Source organism: Nicotiana tomentosiformis, chromosome 1 (assembly GCF_000390325.3).
Source record: "Nicotiana tomentosiformis chromosome 1, ASM39032v3, whole genome shotgun sequence".
Taxonomy (NCBI): domain Eukaryota; kingdom Viridiplantae; phylum Streptophyta; class Magnoliopsida; order Solanales; family Solanaceae; genus Nicotiana; species Nicotiana tomentosiformis.
Genome location: NC_090812.1, coordinates 29436569 through 29459553, shown reverse-complemented (window position 1 = coordinate 29459553; position 22985 = coordinate 29436569). Strand labels below are relative to the sequence as shown.

General features: G+C 34.3%; 1 protein-coding gene and 1 long non-coding RNA gene across 3 annotated transcripts in view; one reads left to right on the top strand and one right to left on the bottom strand.

The window, feature by feature from the left end:
• The first annotated feature begins 759 nt into the window (after positions 1–759).
• LOC104108927 (topless-related protein 3-like) lies at positions 760–12328 on the top strand. Of its 2 annotated transcripts, none has more exons than XM_009618078.4 (25): positions 760–1137; positions 1839–2018; positions 2121–2234; positions 4189–4347; positions 4962–5136; positions 5256–5391; positions 5924–6039; positions 6179–6314; positions 6439–6548; positions 6819–6888; positions 6961–7034; positions 7149–7244; positions 7323–7415; positions 8264–8391; positions 8500–8734; positions 8899–9066; positions 9153–9236; positions 9542–9694; positions 9772–9882; positions 9976–10155; positions 10243–10371; positions 10458–10553; positions 11036–11218; positions 11295–11470; positions 11689–12328. In XM_009618078.4, exons 1-25 carry the CDS (start codon positions 1058–1060, stop codon positions 11903–11905), a joined length of 3399 nt encoding a protein of 1132 aa, XP_009616373.1. In that variant the 5' UTR covers positions 760–1057; the 3' UTR covers positions 11906–12328. The 2 variants fall into 2 exon arrangements, with proteins under 2 accessions (XP_009616373.1, XP_018630664.1); XM_018775148.3 differs by having other exon boundaries at positions 9150–9236.
• The window catches only part of LOC138895368 (uncharacterized), a 30229-nt gene continuing 19043 nt past the window's right edge, over positions 11800–22985 (bottom strand). Inside the window, exon 2 of the long non-coding RNA XR_011409417.1 lies at positions 11800–12197. This is a non-coding gene — a long non-coding RNA (uncharacterized lncRNA). The remainder of the gene's footprint in view (positions 12198–22985) is intronic.

Here is a 22985-nt window from a genome sequence, read left to right as displayed (position 1 = left end):
AGTTTGAATCAATTAAATATCCCTCAATTTTTCTTAAAAATTTCAAATACACACTTAAATTTGGAAATCATCCTACTACCTTAATTTTCAAAGTCTTCTAATTGTTACTTTTCCTTTCTCTTCTCATCCTGTAACAGAAAAACATTTAAAAAAATTCTTATTCTAAATATTATGCTTATACTTGTTTCCAAATAAAATATGGAAAATGTTTTAAGATTAAGCTAGAAAGAAAAAGGAAAGCAAAAATGCCTTTCGGAGATCACGCGCCTGATGATTACGGAATGAACCACGTCTAAGTGAGACAAGAAACTAAATGGACCCACCTTATCTCAGCAAGTGATTGAACACGCGCCGTTCCTCCGAATTGATTCATCTTTTAAAACAAACTTCTTTTCTTCTGACATGACCAAAAATATAACTTCCCATACAACAATATGATAACAAAACGAAAAATTGAAATATCGCGAGAAATTAGATGAGGAAATAAATTCCGCCGAAACAAGAGTACCGGTTCTCATCAAATAACACACGTAACCCACGACGGGAATTCGTAATTCAACCCGAATATTCAACTCCATTTGAATTCCCCATTTCAAATCCGCTACTCCAGTCACATTCTCCTTATCTATACGTATACCCAAGTATCACGATAACCATCATCGCTTATCAGAACAACTTATCCATAAAAATGATAAGCAGAATAACTTATTAATGATAGGTCAGTAGAAAAAGATAGGCTACTGATAAACGCATCGAAGATAGCGAGACCAAGTCCTCCCCCACCCCCCAAACCTTCATTTCCATCTTCTCTACTCCTCTTTCCCCCACTACAAATAGACCCCCTTCCTCCCCTTTCTCTCTACCCCTCTCTCTCTCTCTAACCATAGTTTCTCTCTCTACATATAATTTCTCTTCTCTTTGGCTTTGAAAATCAAGCAGCGATTTTTTAATTGTTTTTGGTGCGAGAGGAGGAGCTGAAACCCTAGAAATTGTAGCGCGTGTGGATATCTAGGGCTTAGATCTGCGGAGTTGTGGTATCGGAGGTTATTTGATTAAAATGTCTTCACTCAGCAGAGAATTGGTGTTCCTCATACTCCAGTTCCTTGAAGAGGAAAAATTTAAGGAGTCTGTTCACAAGTATGTTCTTTTTTGTTTTCAATTTTTTAATTTTTTTGTGTTTCTTTCTCTCTCACACACATCTATGTGTTTTTTTGGGATTTTATTGTCATGTTATCTGTGTGTTTTTACTATTTTTACTTGGTGCTTGAAAGTGAAAACTTTTTTCTCCTTGAAAGTGAAAACTAAAGAATTAAGTATGTGTTTAGTTTTTGAGGTTGTTCTGGTAATTTATCTAAAAAAGGAAAAAAGGGAAAGAAAAACCACTTGATGTAGCTAGTTGTACTGTGAGTTTTGCACGGTCTGTTTTTTTTTTTTCTGTTTGATTTTTCCTCTTTTTTATTTTTCTGTTGGTTTTTGTTTTTTATTTTTGTAAAATTCTTGTGCAGAATTAATGAGATACATTTAATGTGCGACCGATTTTTTGATTTTTTGTTGTTGCTTATCTTATGCTTCTTGGAAATGAAGTAACGAGATGATGAGGTTTAAAGTTCATAAATAGATTTGTGTGCGGATTGATAACTTTCTAGTATCATTATATCTTTATCAAAAATTAAAACTTTTCTAGCTTCAATTGCAAAGAGTGTTTCAATTTCTAGTCTTTTTTGGTTGGTATCGATTTATAAGTGTGTGAAAAGTAAAAACGTTGCCTTTTCTTTTATATGAATTTCTGTGCTTGAAAATGATTAACCTCTCTAAAAAATGTATGATTTTGTTTGCAGGCTAGAGCAAGAATCAGGATTTTTCTTCAATATGAAATACTTTGAGGAGAAAGTACATGCAGGTGAATGGGATGAAGTTGAGAAGTACCTGTCTGGATTTACTAAAGTTGATGACAACAGATACTCAATGAAAATATTTTTTGAGATAAGAAAGCAGAAATATCTTGAAGCTCTTGATGGGTATGTCCCTGTTGTTACTTTACCGTGCCTTTGATACATTTCCGCCAAGTATGGCTCTGATTTGAACTTTTTCTTCTTCTGCATGGTGTGTTGTCATCTCAGGCAAGACAAGGCAAAGGCAGTTGAGATTCTTGTGAATGATTTGAAAGTGTTTTCTACATTCAATGAGGACCTTTACAAAGAGATCACTCAGCTCCTGACACTTACCAATTTCAGGTAGCTATTTTCTCATGTTATGTGAAAAGAATATCCATGCACAGCCACTTAGAAAGAAACTGCTTGTGCATTGGTAAAAGGTGTATGATTAGAGAACGAGAGGGAATAAAATTAAAAGGCTTTTGCATTCATAAGAGGCTTGTAATTGCTGCATACCGAGACTCCAAATTCGCATTGGTGGCAGTTCTGAGATTCTGGCAATCTTTGAGGACTGGTTACGGTTTAGTTGTTTCTCTTACCGTCTTGGTGGACTTGTAGTAAATACACTTCGTAACTGTTAATTCAGTCCTGTAGAGTAAAAAATTGAAACAATTATCCTGTTAGGTGGAAGCTTAGATGTTGTTCTCATGTGATTGAATATATTTCTTTTCTAAAGCCATGGTATGACTGGTAATGTCCTCGAAATGGCTCCATGACCTCTCGAGAAGGACCAATAATCATGGTCCACTTTCTCTGTCTTGGTTCAATTGCTGGTTTGATCATGTTCCTTGATTGATGGACTGTCCTCTCTACAGTCAATCTAGACAAGTTGTCAACTTTTTTGCGGTGTGGAAGTTCATATGCTTAAACTTGAATCAGATTTGGAAATTAATTGTTCGATTTAATTCGACTGTAGTGAAAACCTAATAACTAAATGCATTTATTAGTATCTCAACTAGGAAAGGTTTCAGAATAAACAATTAAACTTTTTATTGGGAGGAATAGGTGAGAAGATAAATATATGTCAAAACATGGAGTCAAATGAAGAGTACGACCTTATGTTCAATCATAAATGCACAAAGGTAGTTCTATGCTCCCTTAATGAATAATAAGTCAATTGTAGTTGCAATAAATTTCGCCTCATCATATAGTACTATGGAGGTAAGGTTGTTATAGACTAAGTTGCTCCGACTCTTCACTTTCAGTGCCACACCCGTGTCGACACGACGTGAGTGTAGGTATGGGATCCGTGTCGGATCTGGTCAACCGATTTTGGGTACTTTGACCAAAATCAACGGAGAAATTTGGGATAGATACAATGATTTTTGAAAACAAATCAAAAGCTAGGGTGATCTGGAAGAAAATGGAATACCTTGTATATATAAATTTCTATGTCAATCCTTTTCCTTTTATCTTCTTCTTAAATTCTACTCTTGTTCAATATTTTCTCCTTCTCGGAATACCTTGTAAGTTTTCCACATATTGTCTCATAATTTAGACATATTTTTATAACTCTATTTTTAAATAATTGAATTATTTTTAGCTGAATCCCCGCACCCGTATCCGTACCTGGATCCGTACCCCCGAATCTTTAAATTTAAATCATGAAGGATCTGACCTCTAGATCCGCACCCGTATCGGACACCCGCACCCGAGTCCGAGCAACTTAGGTTATAGATGAGGTAGAGGGTAATATTCTTGGTTTCTTATATTGAATGTCTTCTTTTTATTTCTTTGCTTTCCTGATCAGTCCCTCTTATGCAGAAAAATGAAAAGTTTTTGTTCTATGTACCTTTTAAATGTTAATTTACCATAATATTTACAGGGATTCTCTTTTTGGTCACATTTTTTTCCTGTTGTGTAAGAACCAAATAGGAAGTAAATTGTAGACTTAACTTTCGAGATAGTAGGAGGGCAAAATGCCGAGTTTGGTATTGTTCTGCATGCTTACCCGTAGATTGTCTGAGATCTAAGGCTTCTAGGATATTGAGTACATGTATATTTATATGAAAACAGTCTCTGAGTGTTTTTCCTAAGGCTCGAAGCTGCATATTGAGTTGTTGGAATTTCTTTTGAGCCTATAGGTTTTCTGTGAATTAGGATCCGTACTGAATGCTTGTGGAGTGACTATTTCAGTGTGTGTAGTCTTTCTTTCTCAATGCTTGATCTTTATCTTCCCTGAAGTGAGTTTTAGCAATTTGACATAAGTCAAGTAACGAACTTCTGAATAACTTGTTTGATTACTTGATTTCAGAGAGAACGAGCAGCTTTCGAAGTATGGTGACACCAAGACAGCTCGTAGCATAATGTTGATAGAGCTGAAGAAATTGATCGAAGCAAATCCTCTTTTCCGTGAAAAACTCGTCTTTCCGACTTTGAGATCTTCGAGATTGCGTACATTAATCAATCAAAGGTGAAGATTATTTTTTTGTTTTGTTTTTGTGATGCTAAAATATCAAGAAGGATAATATCAGCTTCTAGATTTGGTGATCATTTTTTTTATATTCTTTACATCGCCAAAAAAAAGAAGATATTTTAGTGCTTACTGCTCGATGAACATGCTGGCATTTGTGAACTTTGTATTGGGCTCTATTGGCTTTACAGCTCCTTGCCTCAGCAAATGACTGAATCATGCTAATTTTCTCCATAATCGAGTCAACAAACATGCATGGGGGATGCAATTGGTCTTATGTTTCAGTTGTTTCTCCCTTGTTAACAAGAATATTGTCAATTACCTTTCGTTACTTTTTTGGCTTTCGAGTTCCTTTAGTTCTTAAGTACAATGAGGGGATGTTGGTGCCACTCTATAAGATGATCTTAACGACTTGACTTAGTTCTTATATTGCAATATAACCTAGATGTGCTGTCTTCTCACATGTATACTTCTCGTGATTAATACCTTTCTTGTCTTTTGTCTAAAGGTCACCTGTAGTATGCTTCTTGTGAGTGAATATTTTGCTTTTCATCTTGGCAGTTTCTTGGAACTGTGTGTTCTGATTTGATCTTTCACTTCGGCATTTTCTGCAGTCTCAACTGGCAGCACCAGCTTTGTAAGAACCCAAGGCCAAACCCTGACATTAAGACACTGTTTACAGATCATACATGCACTCCTCCAAATGGGGCTGTTGCACCTGCACCTGTTAATCTTCCTGTTGCAGCTGTTGCAAAACCTGCCGCTTTTACATCACTTGGGGCACATGGAGTATGATTCTTTGTGGTTACTCTAGTTATGATAGTTTTGGTTTTAACTTATTCTTTACTTAATGGCACCTTTGCTCGTCTCACTCAGTTCAATCATGTACTTTAATTTGTTGCTTGCAGCCCTTTCCACCCGCAGCAGCAGCAGCAGCTGCAAATGCCAATGCTTTAGCAGGTTGGATGGCAAATGCCGCTGCTTCTTCATCTGTCCAAGCAGCTGTTGTGACAGCATCATCCCTGCCTGTTCCACCAAATCAAGGCGAGTTTTAACTAGTGTTCTTCGAACGACTAGGGGCCTGACTTTCAGTGGATACCTTTGATTATGCTTTAAATATTTGTTAAAACTTAACAAGCACAACATGAGTTTTGAAAGGCCAAGAAAAATTACTGTGTAGTTGCATGTCAATAGTATTCTAGTCAATAATTAAACATCGATTTCAACATATAAATTTAATGAAGTTCCAAATAACGGGCTGAAAGAAAGAATAGTAGCTCCTAATTTACCTACTTCATAAAAAAAAAGAACAGTAGCTCTTGTTTGCTTGAGGATGAAAATGCTTCATCAACAATCTGATGCCTCTAAAGTTGGTCCAAAATTGATGTGTTTGAGAACTGGATTGCTTGCCTTCTAAAGAGTGAACTCAAGATCTTGCAAAATATAACTTTGAATACTTCGGGTTAGTTGGTTTGGACATGAAGCAGTCAAGCAGACAACTGATACTACTATGAGTATTTGGTCTGTCAGAGATGATATTCCACTTCTGCTCACCGTAATTTGTGCTCTTGAACAGTTTCAATTTTGAAGCGTCCCATCACACCTCCAGCTACATTAGGTATGCTTGACTATCAGAATGCTGATCATGAGCAATTAATGAAACGTTTACGACCTGCACCGTCTGTTGAGGAGGTATTGCTGAAGATGGATCTTTCGTTGATATATTTTCTTTTTTGGTTTCCTCCTGCTGAATTCACCCTCAAATTTATTAGTATCATCTTATCAGATCATATCAAATTCATTAAAATTTGTTTTTCTTCTTTCCTTTCAGGTTACATATCCTACAGTTCGTCAGCAAGCTTCTTGGTCCCTCGATGACTTACCAAGGACAGTAGCTTTTACTCTGCAGCAAGGATCCTCAGTCACTAGCATGGACTTTCATCCTTCTCATCACACATTGCTGCTCGGTATATAAATGTTTAAGATCTTCTGTCCATGTATTCCTTTTGTTTCTGTGTCCGTGTGAACAGCAGCAATAAAACTCATTGCTGTTAAGATATCTTCTTCTAACTTCTGGTTTGCGATGAACAGTTGGATCCAGCAATGGTGAAATAACGCTTTGGGAAGTCGCGATGCGAGAGAAGTTGGTTTCAAAAGCATTTAAAATATGGGATATTCAAGCTTGTACTCTGACATTTCAGGTTAATCGATAAAAGATTCTTCAAAACTTGATTCTCTGGAAGTGAAAGAAACATACAAGCTTTGGCTTTTAGTTTTTTCTTCAATATGATTTCTCTTTTATCTGGCATATGGTTGAAAATTCAAATTAACTCTCAGTTCTTCTATAATTGGAGAGGCTAGTCTCTTCACAAATATGTAGTGCTGTGGTTGAGCCTTTGGTTTGATGTCTTTAAGATTTCTAGAATGGTTGTATATGTTTTTTCGTTCCTGACAACTGAGAGTTTTCACAGGCTTCTGCTGCCAAAGATGCACCATTTTCTGTAAGCCGTGTTGCGTGGAGTCCAGATGGGACCTTTGTTGGTGTGTGCTCTTCTTTATTTTTGTAATTGTATATGTTCTTGTGGATGTTCATAACTCTACTTTGTATTGCAGGAGTTGCATTCTCTAAGCATTTGGTCCATCTGTATGCCACTATTGGAAGAAGTGATTTACGTCAGCATTTGGAGGTAGATTTTTCTGTTGTTTTTTCCGCGCTCTTCTTTGATTAACTGGAAACATATGCTCTGGCAAACTTAAAAGCTAAAACTCTTAACTTCTTACCTGCACCCTTGTGATTTAAGATGGATGCGCATGCTGGGAGTGTCAATGACTTAGCATTCGCTTATCCAAACAAGCAGTTATGTGTAGTAACATGTGGAGATGATAAGTTGATAAAGGTAACATCAGAAGCTTCATTATTTCAGTTGGAATTCCAAACTCTTTTAGGAAAATGCTGAATGAAAATTTTGAAACAGGTATGGGATATAACAGGAAGAAAGCTGTTTAATTTTGAAGGACATGAAGCTCCTGTATACTCCATATGCCCTCATCAGAAGGAGAACATTCAGGTATTTTCAGATATGGAAAAAATTGCATTGATTGCTTGTCATTGCTTCAGGATTGAATAACATTTCACTAACTCACTCCTCTGGTATTTGAAAATTTTAACAAAATTAGGTGCAGAGTTCTGCTTAAAATAAGGGAAAATTTTTTAACTGCTTACTGTTGCTACTGCTAGGTAACATTCATTGGCATTCTTCTTACCTTTTATAGAGTCATCACAAATGGTTGTCACATTGAAGGAAGCAGTTCTGTTTAATTACTCGGTTATCACCATCATGCAACCTTTTTATTTTATTCTAGATTCAATGTGCTAGGAAAGAGAATAAACCATATAGTTATTGGTGGAAACTGAAAAAAACTTAATAGGGTTTTGGTTGATCGCTTTCTAAAATTTCCAAGCAAGTCCAGGGAGGATACAATCATCTTTCTGTAAGCCCATACCACTCATCTGAATCTGCATCAATCCGTCCATTGATTGGCTTCTATGCACAAATAGATTGCAGAATTAGTCAAATGTAAATTATTTTAGTGCTGATGGTCAACTATACCACCTGAGAAACTATTGCCTATCTCAATCTTTCTATATGAGATATGGGTGCGCTTACTGTACCTGAGTGCATTTGGAGATACTGTGATATGATTTGAGCAGTAGTTGCTGATGATTTTGAAAATATAGATAACATATTAGCATTTATTTTTATGTTTAGACGGGAATTCTTTATACTAAATCAACTTTATTTGAAAAGTACGTTAAGGCCTTATTGCTGTATTTCCAGGTGTTTACTTGCTTACTAGTGGTGTTTGCATTTTCCGCTCCCTCAAATAACGTCCCTTTTTTTATTTCTATATGCAGTTCATTTTTTCTACTGCTATAGATGGGAAAATAAAAGCTTGGCTGTATGACAATATGGGATCTCGAGTTGACTATGATGCTCCTGGTCATTGGTGTACCACCATGCTTTATAGTGCTGATGGTAGTAGGTAGGGTTGTAGGAGAAACCATTATTTACTGTATGTTGGTCTTTATGAGTATTCCCTGCCTCCGGTGACTTTTATTAACTGTCTGATGTTGATTTTTCATGCTTATAGATTGTTCTCGTGTGGAACTGGTAAAGAAGGTGATTCTTTTCTTGTGGAATGGAATGAAAGTGAAGGAGCCATAAAAAGGACTTATACTGGGTTTAGAAAGAAATCAGCTGGTGTTGTGCAGTTTGACACTACTCAGAATCATTTCTTGGCTGTGGGTGAAGATAGCCAGATAAAATTTTGGGACATGGACAGCATTAACATTCTTACAACTATAGATGCAGATGGTGGTCTCCCGGTTAGTGCTTATGCCAGTTCTATAGTTTCATTTGAGCAACCATCTCCTAGATACACCACAAAAAGAAGAAAAAAATGAAAATGAAAGCTACAAAACAAATTGGAGCTCTCCCTTGAATATTTAGTATAGTTTGAAGATGGCTGTAAGTTTGGTGGTTGTTGCAGAGTCTTCCGCGCTTGAGATTCAACAAGGAGGGAAATCTTCTTGCTGTTACTACTGCTGACAATGGGATTAAGATACTGGGAAATGCTGCTGGTATGAGATCCTTAAGGTCAGTTGAAGCCTCACCTTTTGAAGCACTAAGATCACCCATTGAAGCAGCTGCTATTAAGGTATTGATGGTTGCTTGCTTCTCCCGTTTAGTCTGCGCATAGTTGTTATGTTAAAAGTAAAAGATCTCCTTGTCTTTTTTTAGCAGGCTTCTGGCTCTTCTGTTCCAAATGTTACTCCTGTCAATTGTAAAGTGGAAAGAAGCTCTCCTGTTAGGCCTTCTCCCATCCTTGTATGTGCTATTTCAAATTTTTTTCTTTCTCAGTTTAATCTTTCCAGTCTGCATGAAAGATGGCAGTCCCACAATCTGTTAACTAAGAGCATATTTTTGGTTTCAAACATTGTGTATGATAAGAGGTTGCCTATAATTCTAGTCTTCTGTGCAAGTAGTCTAATTTGTTCTTTAACTTGCATGCGCTGTACTGTAACTTGAAAACCTTGTTATTCTGTATTCTTGAACTGCTGAATTTGCTATAGTATTACAGATTAGTGAATTTATCGTCGGATAAATTTTTATTCTACCGACTTTCTTTGCAGAATGGAGTTGATTCTGTGCCCAGAAGCATGGAGAAACCAAGAATATTGGAGGATGTTGCAGATAAGGCCAAACCTTGGCAGTTGACTGAAATTTTAGATCAAGCTCAATGCAGGATGGTTACCATGCCTGAGAGCTCAGATTCAAGTAACAAGGTGCGTTATCTCATTTGTGTGCACTTCTTCTGTAATGTGATTCAACATGTAATCCTTCAATTGGCACTTGTATTTAGGTTGCACGGCTTCTTTATACAAATTCTGGTGTTGGTGTCCTGGCACTTGGTTCAAATGGTACTCAAAAGCTGTGGAAGTGGGCCCGCAACGAACAAAATCCAAGTGGCAAAGTAATAAAGATTTAACTGACAGCTGTCTTAGCTACATATTTATTTTCAAAATGTTATGCAAACGAATTTCTGAAATGTCTTGGGGTCTTAAAGGCCACTGCTAATGTTGTTCCACAACATTGGCAACCGAACAGTGGTCTTCTTATGGCTAATGATGTCTCAGGTGTCAATTTGGAAGAGGCTGTTCCTTGCATAGCCCTTTCAAAGAATGACTCTTATGTAATGTCAGCTGCTGGTGGAAAAGTTTCATTATTCAATATGATGACATTCAAGGTATGTGTATAGAAGAGGGTCCTGTTCTTGTAACATACCATTTGAGTGGTTTGTTATATGAATTATGATAATAACTGAGATATATAGGTAATGACAACGTTCATGCCACCTCCGCCGGCTTCAACTTTCTTAGCGTTCCATCCTCAAGATAACAACATTATAGCCATTGGCATGGAGGATTCAACAATCCACATTTATAACGTTAGGGTCGACGAGGTAATTTGCACAACCACTTCAATATTCAATGATATCTGTGAGTTGGTTAAATGACCCATTTTTATGTTACTGCATTTTATCCATAGGTAAAATCTAAGTTGAAGGGCCATCAGAAGCGCATAACTGGTCTTGCATTCTCCACCAACCTCAACATACTGGTTTCATCAGGTGCTGATGCTCAGGTAAGTCGGTCTTCTGTCTTTTTTCTATTTCTTCCTATGCCTTGTGTTATTTTCTTTGAACCATTAAAGGATAGAGGAACAAGTACAGAACCTACATTTTATTCAATTGGCTTTCTCTTAGAGCCAGCCACAGCCTTCAGTATCTTTACTTTCTCTTTTTTTGGGGGGGTGGGGTGGGGGTGGGGGGGATCTATTGCTTGTTTACTTTCACCAAAAATATCTGAGTTGAACTCTATCGATACACCAGGCATAGCAATCTTGATTGAAATGTGATTGTGAACATGATGATAAGTTGCCCCCCTCCCCTTTTGAAGCTTGATAATGAACAGATTAATGGCCTGAAGCTTGGAGTTGAATACACCTTCCAATCATGTCTCTGTATTTTGTTTTCATGTATTGCTGTATGTGCATATCTAGTAGTGCTTTGACATGCTATAGATACCTTATTTCTTATGTACTAACATGGAATCCAACCACTGCAGCTCTGTTTATGGAGCATTGATACATGGGACAAGAGAAAATCAGTTCCCATTCAGCTGCCTGCTGGTAAAGCACCTAGTGGTGATACTCGAGTACAATTTCACTCGGACCAAGTCCGTTTGCTAGTATCTCATGAAACACAGTTAGCAATTTATGATGCATCAAAGATGGAAAGAATTCGCCAGGTAAAACAAATGCCTAAATATTTCAAATTATAGACACGTGACTGTTTTGTTTTCTTATTGATTCTGTTTCTCGCAGTGGGTCCCTCAAGATGCACTTTCTGCACCAATAACCTACGCGGCTTACTCCTGTAACAGTCAATTAGTTTATGCTTCCTTTTCTGACGGCAATGTTGGTGTATTTGATGCTGATACACTAAGACTCAGATGTCGTGTTGCTCCCTCAGCATATTTGCCCCAGGCAGTGTTGACTGGGTAAGAACAGATTAGTAGCAGTTTATTGAATCTTTCTTATGTTATCCACTTCTGCAAATCCAAATAATTTGGTCATTCATCTAACTTTTTAAAATGTGTTATTCTTTCACTTCGTAAGATGTTGATTCATGTACTAGTTTTGTTAGTTTGGTTCTCATTAGTTGTGATGTTTTTGGTACTAAAAGAGTCGTGACTAACGCACCTGTTGTATGTCACAGAAGTCAATCTGTGTATCCATTAGTAGTTGCAGCACATCCACAGGAGCCTAGCCAATTTGCAGTTGGGTTGTCAGATGGAACTGTTAAAGTGATTGAACCCCTGGAATCCGAAGGGAAGTGGGGATTAAGTCCGCCTGTTGATAACGGGATACTGAATGGCAGGACGGCCTCTTCTTCGACCACTAGCAACCATGTAGCCGACCAAGTTCAAAGATGAAACATACTGTATTTTGCCAGTGACATTCTTTTTGTGTGTCTTATCCTTATAGGTTTTAGTTCATTATCTCTGGTATTCCTTGTCAAAGTACATTATGATGGCAGACCTCTTTAAAGAGATCCTCAAAGTTTATGTGTTTTTTATTTATATCATTTTTTTCTCGATAGTTAAAATATTAGGGGATATTCTTCTTTCGGCCATTTGATTTTGGTTGAAGGTCTTGAATGTCACAGGAAATAGCTCAGTTTAAAGGAGTTAATGAATGTTCTTTCCTTCTCTCCCGCTGTAGCTCCTTGGTTTCTTTTTCTTTTAATTAGTTTCTCGGCACGTGAATGCTGAGTCTTGTAATATGCTATGTTTTAAAATAATATCAGAAAACTTTGATTATATAGTCATACATAAAAAAAATTCCGTTTCCTTGAATGATCAATTTGGGTTGTACTCTTTTGTCGATTGTTCGTCGAATTATTAAATCTAATGAGAGAGACGTCTTTGAGCAGTACTCTTTTTTACTCCGGTTATTGTTATAATTTGTAGTTGTACACAATCAACTAAGTTAATATCACCTTTATTTTCTCACTTAGGGGTCGTTTGGTAGGGTGTATAAGAATAGCGCAGAATACAGTATATTAGTAATGCATGAGTTAGTAATGCAAGCATTAGTTATGCAGATATTATCTCTTATAACCTGTTTGGTGTGGTGTATTAAAAATTATAATGCATTGCATAATTTTTAAGAAAAATAGTTGTTTACAAAAATGCCCTCCATATTCTCTAGCTTTAAGGGACTTTAAGGACAATTTTGTCTTTAACCATACTAATGTATGCATTAATAGCCTTGGTATTACTAATGTCATGGTTTTCTATTCATTACTTATACATAGGCTAATACCAAGTATGATGTATAACTAATGCAAGTATTAGTTATACATAGGTTGAAAAAATGTATCAAACAAGGTATTAGTAACGCACAAAGCTAATGCTTGCATTATTTTTTCTAATACCTCCTACCAAACGATCCCTTAGTTAAAAACCATTTTTGGCATATACTCCAACCAATACAAAAGTACGATCATATGCTCCCACATACTAAATATTGATATTCCTATATTCAAATTACTTGAATATAAACATTAATCTCAAATATTTTATACCATATAATATGTAACTTTATAAGATCAATTATACTCTTGTAAATATAAATATAGTTGGTGAGGTGCAAATAATTCACGCACATGTACTATAAATCCGCATTTTATAAATCAATTCATGAATTTCAATAAATGTATATGTTAACCATGTATAAGCATAAGCTCACAAAATTAATACTAACTAGTATTAGTGTACGCGCGTTGCGCGTGTCCCTCGTGTTAATAAAAATAAATTTTTAAAAATAAAATAAATAATATTCAAAAGATGTGTTTGCATTATAACATAAAAGTTAACACAAAATTAGTTCCAAAATGATAAATATTAATCATATTCGGGAGTATGATCTAATGTAGTTGTTCTTCCTTCAGTTTGTTCTCTTACTTGCTTCATTCTACAAAAATGTCATAGAAGTAGCGTTGATTGAAAGGTAAAAAAATCATTCAACTTTATTTGAGCACTTGCATAGGTGCATTACATGTATATTTCATGTTATTTACTACACAATTTGGGTTAGATAGTTTACCAAAAATAAAAATTTCTTTACCCATATTTTACTTATTTTAACGGGACATCTAAACTGTAACCTTATTCTATTTATACCTAAGTAATTACATAGGCATCCGAACTCGATTATTATTATCTGTTCTTATAAATTTTTAGCTCAACTGTTATCTTATTTTACGGACAATTTTTTTCTAATATGTACTGCATGCACTTTTTATACGTGCCCCGGCTAAAATAATTAACTAATAATTGTTATGTCGTAATTGAATTATGTTTATTTTACGTCTATAGTTAACAATTTAAATAAGAAAATGACTTATATAGGTAAAAAAAAAATCTTGATTTTGTATCCCTAAATATTAAGAGTTCCTACATAATTCAAATTAGGAAAGAAAATTTTAGTTAATTTCAAAGTCCTTAAAATTAGAAAAATTATTTAATTACGATTTTGTCCAATGTGAAACTTATTTTTAAAGGGTAAAAAAAAAGCGAACGACATTTCGCTAAGGGGTTTCGTGCTTTTAATATATATATATATATATATATATATATATATATATATATATATATATATATATATCACTCACAAGGTAATATTTGTATGGCTTGATCATATGTATACTTCAGCATGACAAAGAATACATCTAAGATGATAAAGCAACATTTATCATATACTTAAACTTGAAATCTAATAATCAAGGATATATTATGTTCTTTATCACAAAAACAATATCAAATTTATTAAAGGTCTTCAACCTTTAATGAAACTCAAAATAATGTCTAAATAAGAATATCTTTTTATTTCATGATCTTAAAACAATACAACAGCTTTTAAGTATAGAGATAATTCTTCTCAAATAATATATTTCATGTCACTCTACTTCTTGAAATTAAAATTCACATAATTTCATGTAGGTGACATATCTATATGCCAACTAATTATTTGCATTTTTTCATATAATAACAACTATAACCATTAAATATGTTATTTTTAATAATAATTAACATGATGCATACATGATATATTTTGAGGTAATCGCTTTTATGAGATGTTTATCCTATCATTCATAGAATTTAAGATTTCATAAGAAAATAATATGCCAGAGAAACAAATAATAAATAAAGTTAAGAAAGTAGACCCCGGTATAACGACATCAAATATATTCAAGCTCTCCAAATTTTGCGTCATCGCCTTGACATTGTCTCTTTGATTACCTCAATAATCAAAACTGCTCTAATCTGAAGGAACTTTTTCATCTCAACACATGGACCAAGCAGACAAAATATATTTTCAAAACAGGTTTTGAAAAAATAAGAATCAAAGTTTAAATTCTCACTTACCTCGCTAACGGAAAGTTTCCCAACTTTGCAACGTATAAAAAACATCAACCAAACAGACTCCAATGACCTCAATCTATCCAAAATATTATATTTAAAAGATTAAAGAAACTAATAGCATAACGGTACGCACCAAATGTATCACTGAGTAAAAAATGAGAAGTGGTTAAGACTATCTTCTTCCTTAGTATCGACAATAAAAACTACTGTTGTTCCTTTATCTCAGTGTTTTATCTTCACCAAATTAACCGGTTAAATCTCCACATGTAAAAGAAGATAATTAGACGAATATGCATATGTAATTAGTATGTAGAATTTTACCGCATAAAGTTCTCACCCAGTAATCCTTTTGACTTGGAAGATCTTTATCAGGAATTTTTTCTTTAATCTCACGAGTTTTTCAAAAATAATTAAGAATATATAATTTATACTCTAACGGGTGCATTCTTTGAGAAAATTGGATGATTAGATGCATTAAAGCACTTTATCTTTGATGTATTTGAACATGTCAACCATGCATTTTTTCAGAGTTTTTTGTTACGTCATAATGTAAAACCCCTAGAGGAAGGAAATAAAATTAATACGTCAAATACAATCCACATGGATCTCTATCCTTTTCTCAAATCAAGATAAAATTTACAATAATAATAATTAGATGTAAACCAGGATAAACCCTGATACTGACTTTCTTTTTTGCTAAAAGCAAAATAATTTGTTTAGTGGCATCATTTGTAGGTTCAAATTAGCAGCCATAAGTATATGACAAAATGTCATCTCCATCAATTTTCCCATGTCTTCATGTACTGGAAAGTTGCGCTCTGCAATGAGATAATATAATTCAATAGGGGGTATTGGACTATTGGTTGAGAAGCATGCCCTAAACGTGTTGTTTTGGAAAAGCAACGGTTCTTTTCTAAATGTATATTTTCAAATATTTCTTTAATTATTATTATAAAATATGAAATATAAATATATATTTTTAAAAGGGGTATAATGATAATTTAACTTTTTGATTTTGGCTTCACACTCGGCTCTAAACAGAATCATCACTACATGTGAACTTAATTGTGGGTAGTTGCTGAAATAGATTCCATTGATCAAGACATTTTCAACCAATTAAACTTTTTACTCCAAAATAACTAATTTTTATCGGATTATCTTATCAGATGAAAGTAAATTCTTAGGAGTAATTCTTTAATTGGCTTCTTCTCCGTTAGGACTTCTACGCCACGACAACAAGAGACAAGCATTTAAATATGCAAATTCTTTTTACCTTTAAGGCAACAGTTGAATAAGGCCGCTTCAAAGCCAACGATTAAACTAATTTTGAAAGACTTAGTTGTTAATAAGAACAAACACAACTTATAAGAAAAAACACTTAAATTAAATCAGTTTTTTATGATTATTTAAATGATGTTTTATTATATTATTAAATAATTTTATAAAATAGGATATTTAGAATTTTTAGAAGGGTTTATGTAATTTGGCCTTTTAGTTAAGGGCTTCCCACTTTTAATATAATATAGATGATGATGATGATAATAATAATAAATTAAAAAATATAAATATAAACATAAATATAAATATAATTATATGATATATGATTAATGTTGTGAATTAACTTTACCTAAAAGTTTTTATTTTATAATATAGTACTAGTCTTAGGGTACGCGCTAGTATCAATGAAAATTACTTTTTTTTTAAATGGCATAAATAATATTCAAATATTTTCTTGACTTATGACATATAAATTAAAAACTTTGCAAGTTCCTAAAAATGACAAATAATGTTACTGTATAAATGTTTGGATCCAGTCAAGCGACTCTTCCTCCACTTTGCTCGGGTAAACTCTTCATAATAAGATCAAGGACTGCAATTCGTTGTCACTAAAAACTTGAAGAAATTTCTTGCTTTAATGAGGTATATATTTCTTCATTTGTTTTATTTTGCAGAAGCTTCTTGCTTTAGTAAGATACTATACTACAATACTTATGCTTAAAGCTGAATAAAAAAATAATGGATTATAACTTTTTGAATAATCACGTAGTTAAATTTCCTAGGATTTTCTGAATAAAAATAAAGCAGCTAGTAAAGAAGAACAACAGGTAAAATATAGGCTATGAAGATATCAAATATTTTTTGTTGTGCTAAAGATACAAAATTGTAATGAATAAAAGCAAAAGGTGTACTTATTCAAATTAGCAAATAATGTTTCTTGCTAAAGTACAACAAAATTTTGCCTAATTGCTCAAGATGCTCATCAAATATCCTAGAATAGTAAATCCTAAACTGGGCAAGGAGTTTAATCTTTGGTTAATAAGTTGATTGTTAGTTTTTTGTGTTTCCATGTGAAGATATTAAATAGTCAAGTCTATATCAACTGGGTCAACATCACCTATCTTGAACATAAAATATTTTAGTCATGTTAAAAACCTTATTGAAATATAAAGGATGCCGTCACGCGACTTTCTTTTTTTGGTTAACTGGACAGGCACATATATGATTAATAATGAGGAAAAGTAGTGCACTTATTAGAAAGTAAAAGACACTTACATGCATAAAAAGAATGGTGTTGACTGCAAGTATCGTTCGGAAAGCATAAATATTCAAGCGAATAGGCAATCTTAAGCTAGCGTTTGGCCGTAGTTTCTCAAATTTATTCTAAAAAATCTGATTTTGGTGAATTTTGGTTTGAAGATGAAAATGTGTTTGGACATCTGTTTTGGGTGAAATTTGGTTTGGAAAAATATGAAATATGACTTATACCCACAAATTCTAAAAACTATCACAAATACCCAACAGTACCATTATTAATAATATTCATTATATTATCGCAAACCATAGTCTTGAACATAAATAAATTTGATACAAAATTATTATTTTTGTAATGAACTACATGTGCACTATCAGATGACCGAGAAGACGAAGCAACATCGTTACAAAAAAATAAATTGTGGGCTCTTTTATAAAATACAAAAGTTTGGGGCAATTTTTAAAAAATATAATAGTGATATTTTGGCCCAAAACCAGCTATTGAGTTGGTTTTGGAATTTGACCAAAATGGAGGCAAAATCTATGGCCAAACATGTGTTTGCCAAATAAAACCCAAGTTTATTTTGGCAAAATCTATGACCAGGTCCTCTACATTAATACCCGGATTATAAACACAAATGCCACTCTTTAGATACCAATACTAATGCAGTCACTAACAGTAGTTTAAAGAACTAATAAAGGAGCTCATTTTATAAGTTATCAAGTGTAAGATGTGATAAAAGCAAGGAGAGCGCAAGTAACAACCTAGGGGAGACTCCTACGTGACAATAAGCAGCTACTATAAAAAATCAAAAAATAAAAACAACTCTATGTTAAATAAAGCAACATAGAAAGTCTTTTATAAGTTCTCCTTATTTATGTTCTCGTATTGTTTATTCTAATTGACTTGCTTATTAGTCATTAAAATTGTCCAACTGCCTGCTATCGGAGGCCTTTTCTCTTAACTGGTAGATCTTTAACATTCACACTAATCACAATCTCTCACTCATATTCCATACGCTATCTAGAAACATATACAGGAACACACACATAGAGAGACATAGTCACGATCCAAAATTCCACCACCAACGTCGTGATGGCACCTAATCTCTAAGACTAGGTAAGCCGATTTCCATTATATTTCGAAGCCATTTTTTTTTTAATAAATGAAACCAACAATGAAAATAATTATAACAACCTCTCAAGACTGGTAGTACAGAGTCACGAACTCTAACATAATACATGAAATGATCTCAATGATTGAATACTCAATACTGTTTGATTAAAAATTAACAGTACAATGAAATGAACAAACTCCAAGGGACTGCGACGACCAAGCAGCTCTACCTTGAATCCTTGCGATCATACTCTAACTTTGTCCAGGTCCGATACCTCCAATACCTGGCTCTGCACAAAAATGTGCAGAAGTGTAGTATGAGTACACCACGGTCGGTACCCAGTAAGTATCAAGACTAACCTCAGTGGAGTAGAGACAAGGTACAGTCAAGACACTCACTAGTCAAATAACCTGTACAATATAGCAGTATACAATAGTACTCGAAAACAACTAGCAATGATAACAACAAACTCAACCAGTGATATAACAACAAGGCAATAAGAACATCATAATTATTACTCAGGCGAATAAGGAACACAAGTACAATCAACAAGTCAAGTCCTTCAAATATAAATCCTTCACATATTATTCTTTAAGATAAATATCTTTCAAATATAATTCACTCCAATAAATATATTTTCAAGTAAAAGTCACCGTGTGACACCTCATTTCACAATCATAAAAATTTTGGGTCTCAGCCCACTTTTATATTTTTCACGGCACCTCGTGCCCATATTTCTATCACCATCACACCGACAACGCACGTGTCAATAATAAAATCATCATATTTTTCCCCGGCACCTCATGCTCATATTATTTTCATAACTGTACGGACAACTCACGTACCAAAATATCAATGTATATAAGATCTGCATGATCAATTTATTTTCAATAAAGTAAGGTTAAAAATCTTTAAATCAAGTAAGAAATCAACAAAAAGATAAGTTTATTTTAGAAATCGTTTGAGTGAGGAAAAATGACATTTTCATTAAAATAAAGCATCAGCTAAACTATTGATTTGGATATAGAATTTATTAAATTAAACATACTAGAAATTTTTCTTTTATTTAAAATAACTCAATCATCAAAAACAAGTACAACCCAAAAATACAAATCCTCAAAGTCTCGTACGAAAAAGTCAAGGTCAACGCAATACATCGAGAAATACAAAACACTTAATATTAAGTCAAATAATACATCACGAAAAATACAAGAATTTATAAATTACGGAAAAATAAAATAACCAAAGGCAAGTGCATCCATAGAAAAATATCAACAAAAGGGCACTCCCGAAGTACCGCCTTGTAATCCCAAAAATAAATATGTAAGACAGGGAAAAATCTCCCGAGGTACCGCCTCGTAGTCCCAAAAGTAAATGTGCAAGACAGAAAAAATCTCCTGAGGTACCGCCTCGTAGTCCCAAAAGTAAATATGCAAGACAGGGAGAATCTCCCGATGTACCGCCTCGTAGTCCCAAAAGTAAATGTACAAGACAGGGGGATCTCCCGGAATATCATTCCGTAGTCCCAAAGTAAATATACGGGGCATGGGGATCTCTCGGAATACCATTCTGTAGTCCCAAAGTAAATATGATATCAACAACTGCACATCAAGTACTCACATATCACAAATGGCTCATCAAGTGCTCAAATATTACAACATATCACAAATTGCACATCGAGTGTTTAAATATTTCAACTTGCCACAGAAATCAACAATATATTATTTTTCACAATAAGGAGCCCATGACTCGACCATAATGTGCACAAAATCTTAACAAAATATATTTCACATAAATTCAAGGTGGCAATCACACCAAATCATCATATAAAAATAATTTCAACAAACAAGAATCTAGGCATGACAAATAGAGGATTTAATAAGTGCCAATAATTTCCAATTTAATACATAAGGGCATCTAAGGATTTTTAATCAATGAAATTGCACATATAAACCAAGTAGGTATTCGTCACCTCGCGTATATGGTTTTTAATTACACAATTTTCACATAAGACTCAATGCCTAAGGAAAAATTCCCCCACTCGAGGTTAAGCAAGACACTTACCTTTTTTGAAGTTAGGCCGATATTCCAAAATCGCCTTCTTGCTTGAATTGACCTCCGGACGGCTCTAATATTTCTTGAGCCTTCCTTACATTACTACGAGGTTCCGAAAATTCTAGCAACTTCAATCTATTTAGAAGCATAACAAAAGTGAACCATAATTAAGAAGATTTTCATGGTTTTAGCTCATTTGAGCATTTTATCAAATACTAGATGTGCAAATTTGGTTACAAGGTTCTTCTACAAGATTTTCTTCATTCCACAACCCAATCTTTACTTATTTAATCTCAACAATCTTTCCACAAACCTTATTGGTACAAGCATATATACATAATACTCTTACACCAAAGAATCATACTCTCAATCACCAATCTTTTACCCTAAACTCGAAATTGAAGAGTAGGGGTATGGAACCTTACCTTTTAGATGAAGAACTTGTGAGATTTTCTTGTTGGATTTCAAAGTTTGGACAAGATCTTGATGAACAAAACATTTTATCTACTTCCTCTCTCTAGAACACTCTCACTTCTCTCTAAAAAAACCTCAGATAATTGCCCCAAAATAAACCCCGAAGCCTATTTATCAAAATAGGGTCGGGTTATGAAAATAAAAAAATTAACCCTCCGAAAGCAGGTCTGCGTTCGCATAATGGACCGCAGAATGGGTATGCGGGCCGCAAAATTGATCGCAAAATCGGTGCCCAGAACTGGGCTCTTCTGGTCCATTCTGCGACCAGTTTGCGGTCGCAGAAGCAGTTTTGCGATCGCATAATTGGTCGCAGAATTGCATCTTTCCAGTCTTTGGTAATTTAGTCATAACTTCGTGTAGGAGTGTCCAAATGATGAACGGTTTAAAGCGTTGAAAACTAGACACATAGACCTTTCTTTTGATAGGTAACACACTATATAACTCTTCATATCAAGAGAGGTATGCTCGTTTGAAATTAGATCTTGTGTGAACTCACTTGAAACTTTAGTCTATTATGAAATTTCCAACTTCAATATTCGATGCCGAAACCTATCGAATCAAGTCCGATTGACCTCAAATTTTGCACACAAGTCATAAGTGACATAATGGACCTATTTCAATTTCCAGAATCGGATTTCGACCTTGTTATCAAAAATTCAACCTTCGATCAAACTTTCCGAAAATCGTCTATTTTCCAATTTTCGCCAAAATGCGTCGAATTGTCCTACGGACTTCCAAATCCAAATTCGAATACGCGCCTAAGTCCAAAATTACCATACGAAGCTAGTGACATCATCAAAATTTTATTCCGAGGTCGTTTGCTCAAAATTTAACTCTTTGGTCAACTCTTTTCATTTAAACTTCAAAATGAGAATTTCTCTTTCAATTAAATTTTATATCTTCCGAAAATCAAATTCGACCACACCCACGGGCCATAATACATATTATGAAGTTGTCCGGGATCTTAAGTCATTGAACGGGACGTAAATTCTTAAAACGACAAGTCAGGTCGTTACAGACATGCACCACAAAGCATCAAAGAAAGAGATTAGATTTGACAGTTTTAGCATATTTAATAACCTGTTAGGAAGTCCCTACGTATTAGATAATAAATTTAATAATCACAGTATAAGACATTATAATTCTATTAAAAAATTGCATCTTACGAAAAAGGATAAATTTACTCTGTAGAGGGACTGAACAAGCCAAACTGAGAGTAAAATTATATTCCATATTATTATAAATGAGAAACCACTTCATAAGCAAAAGATTCTTAGAGATTTGAATGATTTAAAAAACCATACTTAACCAGTTAGATTGCCAACTGTCACGACCCAAAATCTAACCCGTCGTGATGGCGTCTATCGTGGTACTAGGCAAGCCGACCTTTCTAAGACTCTTTCAAAATTTTAACAGAAGTGAATTAAGACATTTAAAATATTCAGAGTTTTTCATAAATACGGGATAAAACCCAAATAAAAATATAAGTGCGAAAAAATAGCCCGACATCGGGGTGTCACTAAGTCATGAACATCTAGATAACTAAATTAATACAACCAGTGTTTAAGCATCAATACAAGACAGAAAGAAATATATAGAAGGAGAGACAAGGTCCTGCGGATGCCGGCAGCTACCTCGTAGTCTCCGGTACTCGATCCTCCCGAACTCAATGACCTTCGTGATCAAACACACCTGGATCTGTACATGAAGTACAGAGTGTAGCATGAGTACAACCAACTCATCAAATAACATAAATAAATAAGGAACCGAGAAGCAGTGACGAGCTATACAATACAGTTTATTTTAAAAAGTTTTCAGTAAATAGTGAGCATGCTTTCAAATCATGTGGTATAAGTCAAATCAGTTCGCGCTCATGTAAAACAGATATGAATCTTCCAGAAATTTCA

Excerpts from the sequence above, each read along its gene's own strand:
- LOC104108927 (XM_018775148.3), top strand. The coding sequence starts at position 1,058 with ATGTCTTCACTCAGCAGAGAATTGGTGTTCCTCATACTCCAGTTCCTT. Across the intron at positions 8,735-8,898 it reads ATGCAGATGGTGGTCTCCCG|AGTCTTCCGCGCTTGAGATT; the intron begins GTTAGTGCTTAT and ends TGGTTGTTGCAG. Across the intron at positions 10,156-10,242 it reads TCAATATGATGACATTCAAG|GTAATGACAACGTTCATGCC; the intron begins GTATGTGTATAG and ends TGAGATATATAG.